The following is a 16,973-nucleotide window of genomic DNA, read 5'->3' as shown; positions in this document are numbered from 1 at the left end:
TTTGATTTCTTTACAGCCGCGGGTGAACGACAATTTATGGTAATGTATGCGCTGGCCACTGTCCTATCCGATTTCCGTATTTAATTAAAATCTGAACGAATACACAGATCCCCTTATTAGCCGCTAACAAAGCTGATTTTCGTGTCATCTCTAGGAATGACAAAGAGAACGAGTCGCTCGAATGCGTGTGATCGTTTGCGTACGATCCGCTGGCATTCGCCTTATATCGAAATAAGCGAGATAAATTTCAGACAGATCGGATGACGTGTCCTCGATTTAATCACCTGGACGAACAATACAACACATTATATTCCGTTGAAATAACGCGTTCGTTCAATCGTACTTCATTATTTGCACGCAAACATTATACCCGTATTAATAACCTCAAATGTCAGAATCACTGCACGTACCTTTGTTAAGAAACCTTCGCGTTAATTATTCCTGGGACAACCAACACGACTCGTGTTCACGTGTGCCTGGATTAACGTTTTTGTAAATTTTCTGCCGGCTACATAAATCTTATCGATAAATTGCAATTATCTTGCCTGCACGAAACTCTTCGGTACTTTCAGGTATATCGCATGAATCACGTTCCGTGCCATACATTCTTGGAAAGTTATGAACTAATTTAGAGAAAAAAGGTAGAAAAATGGAAAAAAGCGACATTGAAGAAAAGGGGAAGGAAAGAAGACTTACTAAACTTCGAATATCCAGAATATTCCTCGATACGAAGAAATTACAACCTTTCTTTGAAAGCCATTGTTTCCTACATTTCCCGCCAATTTTGATAGCACAACGATCGTACAAGTATTTGATTGGTTGGCTGACAATGTTGTAGGTACTACATACCTGTCGGCGTGATCTGTAACGTTTTGAAAGCTATTTATCAATATTCTCGTCGAAATAATGAATTGTGTTTGAAAAATATATACGACGATAAATTTATCGCGTTACCATATACGTTGGATTACTGATGAGGGTGACAGGTATGGTATCAAACATACATTCATTAAAATCCTATTTAATTATCGTTTCAATTGAAATGTAATGAGGAATCTGCATGCTATCATAAATGTAATTATTTGTAAAATGTAATTGCATAAATTGCATTTGTTGTTCGTAAAATTATTCGTGACTGTAGTCATCTGAGAATTATTGAGGATAGCACCAGAATTTAAGCAAATACGATAAAGATCGAATGGATAACAAAAAATTCTGAATTATACAATAACTAAAAGGTTGCTATTTGAAATATGTTACATATTTTAAGGTATAAATTTAATAAACATGCTTATCTACAACTTACAACATTCGATGATCCTGCTAAGAAACGATCAACGTGCCATGACACTTTCGTACGTTACAACTTTGAAAATCTAAAATGGTATCGCAGAGACATCTATGCTCAGATCGATATCTAATGAAATCTTCGCTAGGTTACGTCGATAACACTATTTCTCTACTATACCGACCTTTAGCAATGCGTATCTGTAATTCAGAGCTAAAGCGATATAACTCAAGCCACCGACGATATTACTCCTTTTTGGTTATTTTTCAACAGAGCACAATCATCGTAATTATCACACACTCAGATTTCTGTAATATCTTAATCCGACTACCATCATTTTCAATAATTAAAGGTATGGGAATAACAGTAAGGTAAAGATAAAAAATAACAAAACCTCTCACTGAGTGTTACATATTTAGACATAAGTAAAAACGCAATTGATACCTCTCTTTTTTTCTAGTGATTTCAAGGTTCCAATAGAGGTTATGCGTCATACTTCTACCTATTATTTGATTAAATCTGGGTAAGTTTTCACATAATATTCATCTTCTAAAGCAAAATTATCATAAATTAAAGATATTTCCATAGGATACGCAATAAATAAATAATAAATATATATCATAGAGGTCATCGATATTTTAATAAAAACATAAGAAAAAGATACACATATATATTTCTTCAATGGTTAGTTATCTTCCTTTGCCCTGTTTGAGTTCGTGCATTACAAGTTACTGAAAACTTTCTCATAGCGGACGGATAATAAGGTACCCTTAATTGCAGCAACACTTCCTCCAACAGCGCCTTTAATTCCACATTATCGTCCCCGTTGTTATTTTCACGCCTGCTGGGAAAACAGCGTTTTCTTTAAGCCAGCTGCAACTTTGGGTCGTTATGGATGAAATTATTAATTAAAGCGTAAAATGATGGTGATCGACCGAACTTTTACTCGTTCGTCGCACGACAAGTTGCCCACCTTTCGGTGTCGCGCGAGTTTCCCAAGGCGAGCAGAAACAACGCCTCCCTCAGCCTCGCTGGCACGCCGAGGGATGATTCATGGAAATAACGTTCGTGATAACAGAACGTAATTTTTGTGGGAATGCCTCGCCTCGAGTCTAGCAGCCTGGCTAACCGAGGATGTAGCCAATTGCGGCGAAAGATTCGATGTGATGTCAGCACTAGTCTTTCTAAATGAGCCACAAACTCGGCCTGCTTCAGCAATTGGCGAATGTGTCCCTGAATTCACGCAATATTCATTCTTATACGGGTAGTCGCACACTTTAATTAATTTAATCAACTTCTAATTAAATTGGATATTCAATTAGAAACGAAGGCTACAGGGAAAGATCATGATGACCTATATTTTCCTCCCTTGGTAGCACAGTTTAAAATTTAATGCGCTGTCTGCCACTAATATATTAGTAGAACTGTCTTTTTAATGGACTTTGGAATTAAATGTACGATTCTATCACTTCCCTGAATAGTTCAAAGATATGGGATGTTTATGTAAATTCATATTTCTTTGAGCATTACTAAAGGAATCGAGGCTGAATAGTTTATTTTATTTACTAGATATTATAACATATACTTTAAATTGCATCTTCTACGTATTTTTGCAACTATATAAACATCCGCAATTTACTCATAACATTGATGGTACTATATATATTCTATTTAAGAAATACTCAGTGAATATGTGGTTTATTTTCAAAAGACACGTATCTTTGAACCTGACAGGTTATTTTCTATTTCAACTATGATATATCGAAGTACTTCCCTTTAGTTTGTCAAGAAGCGTAAAAATTAGAAAATCAACGAAAGTAAGCTTATTATACTTGTCCCATTTGATTTTCAGATATAATCATCGATCGCCAATGTACTAGTGATTCGTTGGTATTTCCGATATTACTATGGAATTATTCATCCAGCATTCCGCAATACCAAGGAAACGTTTACGTAATGAATATCGAAGGTAGGTGAGTAAGAGTATCGACGGACCGTACCTCCTTCTCGAGGCCTTGGATGTCATTGACCGCGAGGCCGATCATCAGGTTCATCAGGACGATACTAGCGAGCATGACGAAAGCGAGGAACACGACCCTGCTCGTGGCTGGTAGGAAGGAACTCCCATTCTTCTCGTCCGAGAACAGAGCCCCGTACTCGTACTCACCCATCATCATTACCACGGTCTTCACGACGGCCCTCCAGGAATTGCGAAACTGGTCGTTCCCGTGGAACAAAACGGCGAAGCTGAACGCGAATCCGACAATCAGGCAGACGAACGCTAGGAGAACCTGAAAGGAAATAAAAAGCCCCAGATGCACGTTGTTATAATCGCGAAGTAGAGAGGGTGGTAGGGCTGCGCGAAGTAGGGGTAGGCAAGTGGGTCCTGATGGGAGCCATATCACCGACCAGACATTTAGAACCTTGCTTCTTCCTTCTTCCCCCTTTGGCTTTTCATTTCTAACGATATTCGCCGAAGGGAAGAGCCTCGTCGCTCTCTTGTACCTTTCGTTTCGGCTAAATGCAGGATCTTTCGCCATACAGACGGAATTAAAAAAAAAAAAGAAAAGGGAAAGGAGAAAGAGGAAGCAAAGGAAAAAGATACAAGAAAAAAAGCCTCCCCCGACACATTAAATCAGGGTTAACGTTGCTCCTGTTGAAACGACTCTCTTCGGTGAAAAACGGTGTTCTTGCGGTGTCGGACGTAGCTGCTTTTTATTCGCGCCCGTTTAACCGCGACTCGACGCGCTTTAACGAGGAAAATTGGGAGTTCTTCCTTCAACGGGGGATTCCTCGTTACTTTTTCCTTTCCCCAAGTTCGATCCTGACGAGCGAATAGGGCGAGGAACAGGCGATTATTACACGGCGCACCGGGAATCAAACGCACGTCGGTTGATTACGTCTACTACTGACCTTCAGAATATTCTTCAGCACCGTGGAGAACATGAGCGCGTAATATCCGCACATTGGAAGGCGGCCGATTAACAGCATCATTTGCATCCAGGCAAGCAGGATTGCCAGGCTGATGGAATGCAACATCCATTGAGGAGGCTGTCGAGCACCGTGTAATTCCTTTTCCCCTGATGAAGCCGTAATCTCGCTTCTATAAGCGCTACCCATTGAAATCGTCAGAGATATCGCCGCGCAGGTGAACGATAGCCACGTTTCGTACTGTCTCAGATAATATCTAAAATATATAGGTTTTCGGAGTAATTGTAAGAATAAATAAAGTGAAGATGCTGATGAAAAGACGCGACAGATATACAAGGTGGACAAGGTGAAAATTATTTTTATTATATCAAATTGTATGGGTACCTTGTGAATCTACGTTTCAAATGAAATGATAAGTTTTACAGGTTTGACGATTTCCTGATCATATTAACTGTTGTTGGTTCTCGTGAGCGTCCCGATACTTACGAACAAGGGTGCAGGTACGTATCTGATGTTTATAGGAAATTTACCCACGTTAAAATTCTAAGAGAAATGACGAAGGAACAAACTTAATTTTATTTTGATTCTAGACGAACCTAGGTACCATCAGCACTTGAACAACAATATGAAGGAAGAGAACGCAAGAACAGGAAGAGAGAATCCTCCGAAACAGGATGCAATCAGTCTCGTATTGCAATATCGTTATGGAATAACCAGACAGGGAAAAGACCAGCAGGGCGTGGACGAAGACGAGACTAAAGAAGAATACTCTCAACTTGGACCACTTCAACCAGAGGAACGTTTCCACCAGCGGATGTTGCAGTATCGTCAATTGTTCCACGTTCGAGGCTGCTGCAATAAGGGACGTAACTACTCCCATTTGCAGCTCTCCTTTTGGCGCTAGCATGTTGAAGTCAATGGTGATCTTGAACAGAAAACAATAAAATACAGAAAACAGTAAAAGGGAGGAACGACATCTTTAGAACGAGTAAATCACGCTGTTTCTATTACCTGGGAATTTTCCACGGAACTTTCAACGGAACTCATTTTAACGCGAGAAGACAGAATATCGTTTAGAAATAAGACTGGTGTTGGTATGTGAGCAAATATAGCATCGACGACAGTAATTCCCGTGTTCGTTTCTGCGCCTAAATTGCCACCGTGATCGATTAGTATTCGAACGCACTCGTGATGACCTTGGTAAGCTGCTCTATGCAATGGTGTTCGATTGATCTGCATATCAAAGAAAGGAAATGGGACAATTAAGTGATTATTATGTTAAATTTAGCAGATACATAGAAGGTTAAATAAAGACTCACGTTATCTCGAATGTCGATATCACAAGAAGGTATGCTCTCTAGAAGGATCGAAAGCGCCTCTGGGTTACCCGTGCTGGCAGCGAGATGAAGAGGAGTACTTCCTGTGCTTTTGCATTGATAAAGAGGCCACGCACCACCGTTCAGTAACCTTTTCGTCGCCGAACAACTTCCTAGTGAGGTCGCAGTATGCAATACGGTAGTGCCTGTTTATAAAAGGTTTATAAAAAAAAGTTTATAAAAAGGACTAATTAGGATCAAACACAACACAGAAGAGACCAGTACACGGTACGCGATAAATGAAATTGAATCAGCTTGATAATTTTCATAATTGACGACCTCTATATAATACCTGTATTAGGATCGATGACGTTAGTCGAAGCTTTCGCTGTTACGAGGATCTCGACGATGTCATTAAATTTGGAAATTTCGTTGAAATCTTCTTTTGCGACTGCGGTCCCGGCTAGTAGCAATGGTGTGATTCCACGTTCGTCTTTCACGTTCACATCAGCACCAGCTTCCACTAGGATCTTGACAACCGCAGCGTGATTGTTCTTCACAGCTTGGTGCATGGGTGTCCTTCCCCAACACTCTGGTGTAGGTAACTAAAATTCCAATCGATTAGTACTTTCATTTGGAAGATGATAAATAAGCTAGAAATATTTATAAAAATTTATATTTTCACGAATACAAGTAAAGAAACAGAACCTACGCAAAGGTTTGCTTCACTCATTAATATATACAAGATAATATAATACTACAAGTATTATATTTTGGATATTTAAATATTTCTGTTTATTACGTGTACTCCGTACATTTTTTTAACTCCTAAAATATTTCATAAACATTGCAGTCTACCGATGAGTGTATCCAAAAATCTTTAAAATTGCTAATGAGTAGCACCAAATTTAAATTTTATTTAATTCACGGTACTTACGTTTCGACCAATAAAACACAGGTTCGAAGGTGAACGAGTATTCTTGTAACAAGAATCAACTCCGACTCTATTTTCCGTGAAAGCTCCATGTTTCAACAACCAATTCACCACTTCGCAGTTTCCATGATGCGCCGCGTGAAAAAGCGCACATCTGCCAATTTTGTCCGTGGCATTGATATCAGCTCCATTTTCATACAACAGTTGCAATAATTCAATATTCCCTTGCCAAGCAGCCAACTGAACGATAGTCACGCGCAGTACTCCAACAGGCTGTAAGAATTTTTTATCGAATCTCGTGGTGCAGATCTCTATTGCCGTTCTCACGTCGTCGTTTTCAATAGAGGTGATCAATTTTAATTGATTGTTATCATACGAATTCATTTCGGTTGATAATCTCTTATACACCCTGTTCTATGACCTATGTTTCAATTTCGCGTGTTTGCTTTTCACTGACGTCGAATCAACAGTAGTGCAGATAGATATATATTGCATTAATCAGAGGATGTGGTCAGTTCTAAAATCTACGTGCCCCATGTGTTTTTATCGCCTGCTTAAAAATATGTTGCCCCGTTATATACTGACGATAACAACCACTCAGAGGTAGCCCAGTTTTATTTACGTTTTCGACACACCGCAGATATTCAGGTATCAAGATGTATATATCGTGTCTTATTTTTTCGAAAATTGAGTGATGCGAATTTCTCTAGAAATGTGTTCGATCAGTATTTTTTCTGTAAAACAATCCGTATTTGTATCTACCTTCATTTTAAACGCTTGAATTCAGAATAGTTTCTTAGAATCTGTGAAGCTCTATTGTTTACAAAACCTATAAAAAACGCGTCAAATGACGATATAATTAATCCTTTTATGCTCGATATTTGGTATGCGTATCAACTATGTAAGTTATTAATTAATGAAATGCTGAATGTACAAGTACAGTCAAATTTTAGCGTTATATGTCTTCTTGACGAAATCGATCTAAATAATGATTTCTATTACATGTTATAACGATCAGTGACGACATATTGGCTTAGTGCGAGTCTCGTTGCTAAATTTTGAAAATGAAATATTTCAAATAATTCTATCTCTCTACGAATATAATGTAACTTAAAGTAGAGGATCGTGATATCGACAAATATCGATTAACAAAGAAAATCTCTAAAAGGTATAAATACGAAATGACTCGTTACGGGGATTCGATGCTATAAAAGAGTAAAGATTGTTTACTTCGTTCAAACCCGTTTCAATGCACATTAATATCTTTCACCAAGCTCGAACTCGCTCTTTTGTCAACTTTCCTCTTCCTCTCTCTCTTCTTATTTCATCAACCACGCTATCCACGGCCTTAGCCCAATTCCTCTTCTCGAGCCTCTGCATACATACATCCGCTCCATCCTCAACAATCTCGTTCGGTTGCATTCCTATTGTTTCTATCCGCCCCGTTATTTACGTATACAAGCTAGTATACCGATCGACTCCGACCATCTCTGAATACTCATGAACAGCCCTGTACTTGGCTATGCGTTTTCGATAACGAATCTGTCAACAATGGATAACGGGATCGGTCGGTCAGAAGAGCGATTCATCGGTCGAAGAAGTCGAACCTCTCGAGTAAAGCGACCGTTAGCGGTTACGAGCGCACTTACCTGGTACACGCACACAATCGCATCGATGACACTCTACTGCCGCCGCAAGTTCAGGTGCACGCACACTCGATGTACATTCATGTAGAGACATGCATGTGTGTGTGTGAATGTGTGTGTGTGTGCGTGCATGGACACATACACACACACGTACATAAACGGGATACCAGTTTCGAAGTCGAACCGAGGCGACCTTAACACGGGTTTCTCGCACGCGCACACACATGTACGACCGACGTTAACACACGTTCGTACGCTCAATCAACTAGAGAGAATCGCGTTACCTTGCAGAACGCGCGGGCCCAGTACGCGCTTGACCACGCTGCTGAGTGGAGCCTGTTCGACGCTTCCGTAGTTGTTCCAACAAGAACCAGACCGTTCCATCATGCCCAACTGTCCGAAGTGCGACAAGCCAGTCTATTTCGGTGAGTGCTTGCTTCTTCTTTAAGCGTAATTTTCATCGAAAAGTATTTCTCAGCAGATTCCGGCTTTCGTTGAACGTAATCCTATTGTAAATTTTGCGAAAGGTTCCAACATATAGATATTTTATACGCTAACTTTTGTAGTGGACACTTCTTACGTTGTAGATTCATCAAACCCCAAACTTTCGCGGTACTCTATACAGCGAGGGGCAGAAAGAGGTTTAAAATTGTTATTTACGTGTTTAAGTATCAGTAGCTGCTGCAGTAGACACCTTGTATACTTACTGTATTATATTTACTTAATGATCAAGTTATGTTGTTCCTCGTACTGCTTATCCCTTGTTATCTCTTCTCCGCCATCGTACATACAGAGAAACTATACAATTTGTTGCGATTATTGCTTGAATTGAATATTCATATCGCTATCTATATAGGAAGTCTCACGATTACTGAAAAAAGATTAGAAGTGTCTGTGTATCAGATTTCGAATAGAACTAAGTTTCAGTGTGTAAAACCGCAATATTCCTAACTATACTCGCAATCCACTTAGTATTCAAAATAATTTACATTTTTTTTCCGTATACGATGTCACAACGACAGGTTCGTACGAAACGGATTGTTTAATCGATAATTATAAACGTTGCCTAATCTCGCGCAAATCGTTGACGCATAATCCGGCTATAACGTGCCATTCTACACTCGCAGTGTCCACGAAATTGCTCGCCTATGTACGATTGCGTACATCCTGCTGCAGGAAATTCGCGTCACGAGTGCTACGCTACGCAATAGTGTGCGTGAAATGACGACAGGAATGATATCATTGTACGTCCTCGCGATTCACCTTGACAAATATTATGTCAACCTCGTTCCGTTGTGTACGAGTAAATACGCAATGGGAATTTCGAGTAATACGAGTTATTAGGAAGGAAATTTTATGCAATGAAATGCGAATATCATGCGTCCTCCTACGTCGTCAGTTGTGTCGTCAGTTGTGTCGTCGATGTGCAAAGCTGGTTTTCAAACGTAATACTCTGTACGATCCTTTGAACCATTTTGAGTCTTAAAAGACTAGTAGGGAGAGAGAGAGAGAGAGAGAGAGAGAGAAAGTTGGTGTATATTGATCTATATGAGATCGTTGGTAAATGCTGGTTTATATAATTTGGAACATATGTACTTTGATCCACGATAATATGATAATGATCGGTTATCAAGAACATACATATATTTTCATCATAATGGATACCACTGGAAGAACCTGAAGTTATGAGTTGTCCTCGATATTTATGATAATGCCTCATTCATTAGTATTATCTACAGAATTATTACGATACTAACGCACGTTGCTGTCACTATCGTCAAAGTAATTTTCTGTCGCGAATATCGCGCAAAACGTTTTGCTGGAATTCACTTTGCTAGTATGATATACGTACAAATAATACTCATTTTTATTCTGGAATGTTCGACAATTCTTTCGGCCATCGTTCTTCCCAATTTCTCAACAACTATTCGTTGTCATTACCTAATATTCGTAAAATTCTAACTCTAAGATCAGCTTGTAATTTTCAATTAATCATCGACTTATACCACGCGTTCAATAATTTTTCGATAGCCATTCGTCACAGTTATCGGACATTTTCAAAATTCTGTCTCTCGAACCAACTCGTACACACGTTCCCGTTAGTCAACAAATTCCAGCTATCAAAATTACCATCGTTACGTTTAACGTTCTAAAGTCCAGGCGATTAGCCTCAAAGCCACAGTAGAATCTTCTTCAAATTTTCCACGATAATTCACCCACATTTCCACGATTGTCGGACTCAAAACAAACCAATTCAAACATACGACGACAAATGAACACCCACGACGACAGTGGCGTTCGACCTTGAGGCGCTCGATTCCGCTTATCGCGGTCGTTTTTCGCGAGGGGTCCTCGCGTTCAGCGAACCTCGTCGCGATAACCTTATCGTCGTCCAATCAGCAGGCTCGCGCTTCCCCTTGGACGCTTAGATAAACGTTGCACCGTGGTGGCTGCAGAACGATAGCTCGCTTTCGTTCCCTTCGGGCGGCCGATGTTGCTCGCGCCAGCTCGCGCGCTCGCCCAGAGCCATCGTATTCAGGGAGGTAGGCTTTTAATTGCACGCTTCCTCTTTCGAGCGGCCTTTTAGACGGCCCCGTTAAAGCACTATTAGCGCTGAAAGCGGATTTTTTTGAATACAGGAGAGCCGCTGCCGACGGCTACGTATATGGGCTTTCAGATCGGGCCAAGTAGGCGTGCGAGGAATGGATGCCGTGGCAACGGGCGAATTAGAGGGACGACACTCTTTTTCCGTGTATCGCGGGAGGAAGAGGATGATAGTTTCAAAGGGGTTCAGAGAACGAGAAAGAGAGAGAGAGAGGGTCATTGGCCTCCAAATCGAAGACTCGCGAGCGCGTTTTTAGCTTGTCACCGCAGGCCCACGACTAGCCGCCAGGATTTGCGCGAGAAACACCGTTTAGTGGACGCGTCGAGAGATTACGCTTCTCTTTAATTAGCAGCTGCTTCAACGAACGAGCCACTCAGCTTGGAATTTTGACAACTTCTTGGTTCTCGGCTCTTCATTAACTGTGAATTTATACGAATGTATCGCTGTTGAGGGATTTAAAGGGCGAATTCGGACATTATGGCTGTGTCCTGGAGGATGAGGATGAGGATTTTCCGAGTATCGTATGGATTTCGCGGTACGTTCAAACGTAGGAAAATATTTTCAAAGAGTTTCGCAAACGATCGTTTGCGTTACGAGGATCGATGTTGGTTCGTGAGAAAGATATTATAGAGGATTGCGTATCTACGCAAGCAATTGGTAACGTGCTAATTATTTTAGCAAATAGAACGAAAGCCAGCTATTGACCCGAGAAATGCAAGATTTACGTTTCCCGCTACGATATCCACCACGATATCTTCGCAACGAGTCGACCTCGACCGCTCCATAAATTATTGCTAAATACGAATATGTACATCTACGTTTTTACGAATACCAAGCAACTTCCAATAAATCAATGATTAAATTCTTAACCTCAACCTTACATAACGAGCTCGCCAAAGAGTATTCGTACTTTGAACGTGTTCCAAGCGCCTTACACTTTTCAATCGCATTTTATTTTAAACTTACAATTAACCATGGGAAAAGGATGTGGACCTTTGAACCGTTGATCTTTGTATTCAATTAATCGCTGACACGCTGCACCGTGTTACATTCTCGAGCAAAGTAACTTTTGAAGTTTCGGCCTTCTTCCTCTTGATCCGCGTAGGCGGCAAGCGCAGAAAGCGAACTCGCGGTGAAGCCACTCGCAGCTTTCTACTCGCATTTTCTTTGTTTCGAGCGAGCATTCTACGAGCAACGTGCACCCGCAGAAGGTAGAAGCTTTTTTCGAGCCCGGTCGCAACAGAGATCCTTTGAAAAACCAAGATCCGCCTTCAAATAAAACTACATTCGAACGATCTCGTGGCATTTGACAAACGACTCGTGTTATCCTCTGTCGTTTCTCTTTTTACGAATATTTAATGAATCTTCTTAACGAGTCGTGGTTCACCCTTTTACGTCGACACATGACTGATTTTCAGGGAATTGCTGACTGTTCGACGAATAAAGATTTCTTGGATTTTCGCCGGATTTTATGAGTCGCTGATTATTAGGAAAAGTAGAAACGCTTGACATCGAGATTCTACGAAATGTTATACAATAAGCATCCTTTTTGGTAACTGATGCTTAATGAATCAGCAATGAATGCCGTCACTGTGAAAGTTTTAGGGTTTCAAAGCCTCCTTGTCCCTGAGATATCTCTATTCGATATTTTAATGTGTCTACGGCTCTCGCACGCTACGTAAAAATACGCAAAATACAATAGTAGCAATAGTAAGACGGTAAGAATGGGAATAAGATTCCACTACGTACGAATCTTTGAATGTAATTAAAAATATGCCCAGAGAAGTACAATTCCACTGTCTTTAGCTTTTGATTCGTTTCAACTGTCATAGTAACCCTGTAAAGTTTTCTTTAATTACTCGTCTCTTCATACGCTTTGAATTTTATGTCAAAAGCAAAAATACACAAAGAACGATAAGAAACAGTTCTTTTAGATTTAGAAAGCGATGGATACGAACTGCTTCCGCGCAAAAATTCTTCGTTAATTCATTTCGTACACGGAAGGATGTCTTAAAGGGAGATTCGTAGATGGTAACAAGCCACGCAACCGAACAAAAACTTCATGGCCCGGGTGAACGGGCGTTCACGGCGGGCGAGCTTGAAAACCGCGGATAGGAGAAGCGGACGAGGAAACCGAGTCACGTTGCATCGAGAGTAACGACAATAAAGTGTCCAGCGGCGAGGAGAGCGACAACGGGACAGGCTTCGGGAAGCAGTATCGAGTAATAATAAGAAGAACAGAGGAGGAAACAGGTTTGGAGAAGAATAGCCGGGTCGTGGTGGTGATGAACGACGCCAAGAGGAGAGAGGAGGATACGGGCGAAAGGAAGAAGAGAAGAAAGAAAAGAAGGGAATAGCTGCTTCCTTTTCGCTCCTCCCTTCAACCCTCCCGTTTATGATGTCACGGTGGGGGAGGTAGAGTTACTACGACGAGAAGTTTTTCACGGCCTTTCCTGGCGAGTTGGACGAGGGCGGAGATGATGGAGGCGGCGGATCGGCAGTTTGAAAGACGCAGCAAGAAACGTGGTAGTGGAAAAGAGGATTGGTGTGGGGTGGGTGGGCGGTCTGGGTGGGGTGCAAGAGGTGGAGAATGGTCTACCGAGGAAATAAAGAGAAAGAAGAAAAGAGAGAAGCAGGGAAAGACAGCGGGGGATGATGTTCCAAGCCTATGCAATCAGCAGCCACCGATTGTTTGGCGCCCGGGCGCAACGATCCGTGCACAGCGCTGTCTGCCTTTTCGCGCTGCCACTGCACACCAGCAATGCTTGACGATTATGCACTCGCTTCTCCGCCGCCAGATAATTAGGAGTTAATTAACTAATGGCCCTTTATGCGTACCCTTCTTGCTCCACAGCCTCTCTTTCCTTCATCCGTGTACCATTCTGCGAACAAGCTGCCCGTTCCTCCGTCTTCCAACCTTCCCCCATTTCTCTCGCTCTTTCGCCTCTTCCGCCCTCTCTCTCTCTCTCTCTCCTCGTCTACATCGCGGCCTGTCCTACCCCCCTCGCACCCTCTTTACGAACCCTCCCCCCCTTTGCCTACGTTGGTTCCCGACGTCGACCCCTTTAGACCCGTGTCTCTCCGCTCCTCGTCATTTTCCAATTCCCCTCGCTGGCACCACCGTCCTTTGTGCTCCTCCTTAGACGCGGAGGAACGTTTGAATGCCAACCACCGGGCCGCCACCGGTCCGTGGCTTTTTTGTCTTCCCCGCGAGGTTTGATATGTCGTAATGGTATGACGCAGCGCGGTGCACCCAAGGAAAAAAAGGCTACACTCGCTCCTCTGATTTCGCGGCCTTTTGTCAACCGAGATCCGAACCGCGTACGAGCGTCAAACACACGCAAGAACCACACCAGCCGGATAGAAAATGCACGCTGCTTTCTTCATCCGTGTTTCGAGAGGTTCGGCTAACGCGATACTTCGTCGTTACAAGGTATTGTTGATGCTACCACTCAGCTTCATCCTTGTTACGTTCGCTCGTATTCGTCTCGATACTGGATCGCCACGCAACCGTACGCATGATCGACGCGATCATACACATCGTGAAAACTGCACAGCGACACTTCGGAAAGAAAATCGTGTCACTCGAAGTCTTTCTCAATCCTGTCGGCCCCCGATAATAAACGTATTTCCTCCTCTTCTTTTTCTCGGCTCGTGGGATCGACGCTCTTTTCGATTAATCAGCCGCGTTTCTGCGCGATGACGCGCGACAAAGGCGCTCGGCCGTGTCGCTGGCTCCTTGTTTGCGTCGTCGACACCACCTTTAGCCATTAGTCGCGCGACGTCGCCTCTTGCGCTCCAAGAGAAATCCGGGAAAGGCGTATAATTCGCGCGTACTCGCTCGCACGTGGGAATTCGTCGCGCGACAATGCAGCGCGGATATTTTGTAAAGCGGCGTGGCTGTCGCGCTTTATCACGACGAAGGCGCGCAGGACGCCTCGGGTTCGCGCCTTCGCTGAATGGAACGCGTTCACCGAACGTCCCCGTCGGGAATTAGCCATTCAATTTTATAATTACGAAATTGCTAATGGAGCAGTCGGCGGCGAAGCTCGCGACGACTCGAGTCCCGCTTGGGGATAATTCTGTGTTCCGATCGTCGAGGGAAAGCGCGTTAGTGGATTCCAAACGGAGCGTGCAGCTTATTGTACGTTTGGATCGATCGTGCCTCTTCTAGATGACGCGCTCGTGAAGTTACTCGACGCTTTCGCCTCTGAGTGAATGGTTGATGATCAGGATTTTGAAGATTTCTCGAAGGTTTCCTTCGCATTCATAAATACTTTGACTATTTCTCGGTTTCGTTTGGTTCGCAAGTTTGGAATGTTTTTGTTTCTCAGTCTATGCCACTTTCACACAATGATATAATAATAGGACGTTTAAAGAACACGTGCTTTGATAACAGAAACTTTACTGTACGCTAAAAATTATGTGGCAACCTTCAGGTTGCTTTGATAATCGTTGGAAACTTTGAAATTTTTCCACAAGCCATTCCACACACTGCCACTCTTATACAAATTTTTCACAACATTGAAATTACTTTACAACGTACCTGTTTGATAGTTTGAAATTTCGCAAGTTATGGAACTATCTTGTCTTAGAAATTCTCGTATCCTAAGAATTTTTCCAATGTCCAATCTTTTAAATTTAGAAATAAGAATTCCTTTGAAATGCTTCGGAACTAAAAACGTCGAGATACAAAATAATTTCAAACGTTCCATGTATAATACGAATATCGTAAATGTTTGAGATTTTGCATTACGCAACGATGGATCGGTGGTAAGCGGCAATTCCGCGACACGTGGTGCGACAATCGTTATCCAATTCCGTTGCTTATTATTATGCAATGCCACGCGTTTGCCGGCGATCACCACCGTTTGCATCGGTTTACTTATTGTCAGTCAGGGGGTTGATAAAACTTCGTTCAGGCTTCTTTATCGGGAACGCAGCCGTACATGGCTTTAGCGAAGTGGATTGAGGCCACGCGAATAGACCTGATCGAACGTAATAATTTCCCCGTTTTCATTTCACCCGGTGAATCATTCGTGGATCGGTGACATCGAAAGCGGACAATCGACTTGTACGGCACGAAACGTGAATACCAAATTAAACGAAGCTTATACGAACGCGATTTTTCTGTCTGTTACAGCTGAAAGGAAAACCTCGTTGGGAAAGGACTGGCATGGTTCCTGTTTACGATGCGAAAAGTGTAATAAAACTTTGACACCTGGTAGCCATTCGGAACACGAAGGCAAACCTTACTGTAATCATCCGTGTTATTCTGCTCTGTTTGGTCCTGGAGGTGAGTGACGAGTGAACATTCGATGGAAGAATTCGTGTTTACTTAGAACTACTGGAAGTTTTATTCGATTTATTTGTTGGATTCATTCTGCTTTGGATCTTGTGAATTCTATTCTCTTTTGATAGATTCGATTTGTACGTGAACGTCGATGGATGTTCTAAAACTCATGGTTTCCATAATAGCCACTAGAAAGTAATTTTTAGATTTCATTTTATTTTTTTTATACCTTGTCTGTTTTGTATCAATTTCTTAGAATCACGTTAACATGATTTATTTAACGTCGCGTCGCTTGGTACAATTTGCATTTCAATGATTTAGAACTCGATGGATGATGATGATCTTAATTTCAAATGGTAGTTCTTAGTAATCATAGAGAATTATACGTGAATCTGTTTAAGACAATTCAGTGAAATTAACGGATTTTTCTTGGTGCTTCTTTTTACTTGCTGCAATCTCGATGGACTCTGCTGAAACATTTATTCTTGCGCATTGCAGGTTTCGGTCGAGGCGGCGCCGAGAGTTACATTTACAAAAAGTGAAAAACCCGAGGACTTCATGACGATGTAATACATAATGTTAATCTAATCGCGTTACCTGTACCGTAGTAATTATATTTAATGGATAATGAACACATAGATTGCCTTAGCGTGAATTATGTACAATATTTTCGTAACGATTACGAAATGTGTGGTTGCAAAGTATGGTATACTTAAGATAATTAATTTTTTATAAGGTTGTATATTGCATAATGTATATCTGTTTACTACATATGTAGTTACAAAGTGGAATAAAACTTTAACAATGCCAGTTTGAAATCCAATGTAACGAAACTTGTGTCTACGTTTTTCATGATGGGTAAGGCAGATATCTGTAGCATCTTTCGATGATCCGTTACCTATTATATCGACGAACAGCTAGGCAGGTCTGACATGCAGAGTTCATTTCTACCCCATAATG

General features: G+C 41.7%; 2 protein-coding genes and 3 long non-coding RNA genes across 15 annotated transcripts; 3 read left to right on the top strand and 2 right to left on the bottom strand.

The window, feature by feature from the left end:
- The first annotated feature begins 1,270 nt into the window (after positions 1-1,270).
- LOC122567219 lies at positions 1,271-4,419 on the top strand. Of its 3 annotated transcripts, none has more exons than XR_006316728.1 (4): positions 1,271-1,640; positions 1,749-1,811; positions 3,141-3,257; positions 4,293-4,419. It is a non-coding gene; the product is annotated as an uncharacterized LOC122567219 (long non-coding RNA). The 3 variants fall into 3 exon arrangements; XR_006316727.1 differs by lacking the exon at positions 4,293-4,419 and adding an exon at positions 3,337-4,169 and having other exon boundaries at positions 1,275-1,640; positions 3,141-3,261; XR_006316726.1 differs by lacking the exon at positions 4,293-4,419 and adding an exon at positions 3,337-4,169 and having other exon boundaries at positions 1,280-1,640.
- LOC122567213 (transient receptor potential channel pyrexia-like) lies at positions 1,905-8,541 on the bottom strand. 9 transcript variants are annotated; one of them, XM_043725552.1, is made up of 12 exons: positions 8,119-8,240; positions 7,700-8,011; positions 7,232-7,298; positions 6,473-7,175; positions 5,888-6,140; positions 5,539-5,741; positions 5,231-5,452; positions 4,816-5,144; positions 4,202-4,475; positions 3,289-3,579; positions 2,262-2,521; positions 1,905-2,132 (listed from the first exon to the last, which is right to left on the bottom strand). In XM_043725552.1, the coding sequence occupies exons 4-12, from the start codon at positions 6,851-6,853 to the stop codon at positions 1,967-1,969; spliced, it is 2,379 nt and encodes a 792-aa protein (XP_043581487.1). In that variant the 5' UTR covers positions 6,854-7,175; positions 7,232-7,298; positions 7,700-8,011; positions 8,119-8,240; the 3' UTR covers positions 1,905-1,966. The 9 variants fall into 9 exon arrangements, 7 of the variants coding, with proteins under 7 accessions (XP_043581487.1, XP_043581486.1, XP_043581489.1 ...); XM_043725551.1 differs by having other exon boundaries at positions 7,232-8,011; XM_043725554.1 differs by lacking the exon at positions 7,232-7,298 and having other exon boundaries at positions 6,473-6,742.
- LOC122567220 lies at positions 4,419-4,949 on the top strand. Its single transcript, XR_006316729.1, has 3 exons — positions 4,419-4,565; positions 4,645-4,719; positions 4,810-4,949. It is a non-coding gene; the product is annotated as an uncharacterized LOC122567220 (long non-coding RNA).
- LOC122567216 (cysteine-rich protein 1-like) lies at positions 8,388-16,831 on the top strand. Its single transcript, XM_043725569.1, has 3 exons — positions 8,388-8,540; positions 15,864-16,016; positions 16,512-16,831. The coding sequence occupies exons 1-3, from the start codon at positions 8,501-8,503 to the stop codon at positions 16,553-16,555; spliced, it is 237 nt and encodes a 78-aa protein (XP_043581504.1). The 5' UTR covers positions 8,388-8,500; the 3' UTR covers positions 16,556-16,831.
- Positions 8,547-9,227, bottom strand: LOC122567221. Its single transcript, XR_006316730.1, has 3 exons — positions 9,105-9,227; positions 8,823-8,986; positions 8,547-8,732 (listed from the first exon to the last, which is right to left on the bottom strand). It is a non-coding gene; the product is annotated as an uncharacterized LOC122567221 (long non-coding RNA).
- Positions 16,832-16,973: the final 142 nt, after the last annotated feature.

The sequence above is a fragment of the Bombus pyrosoma genome, linkage group LG4 (genome assembly GCF_014825855.1).
Source record: "Bombus pyrosoma isolate SC7728 linkage group LG4, ASM1482585v1, whole genome shotgun sequence".
Classification (NCBI taxonomy): Eukaryota; Metazoa; Arthropoda; class Insecta; order Hymenoptera; family Apidae; genus Bombus; species Bombus pyrosoma.
The sequence above is the reverse complement of the archived record's forward strand: the minus strand, read 5'-3'. Positions and strand labels throughout refer to the sequence as shown.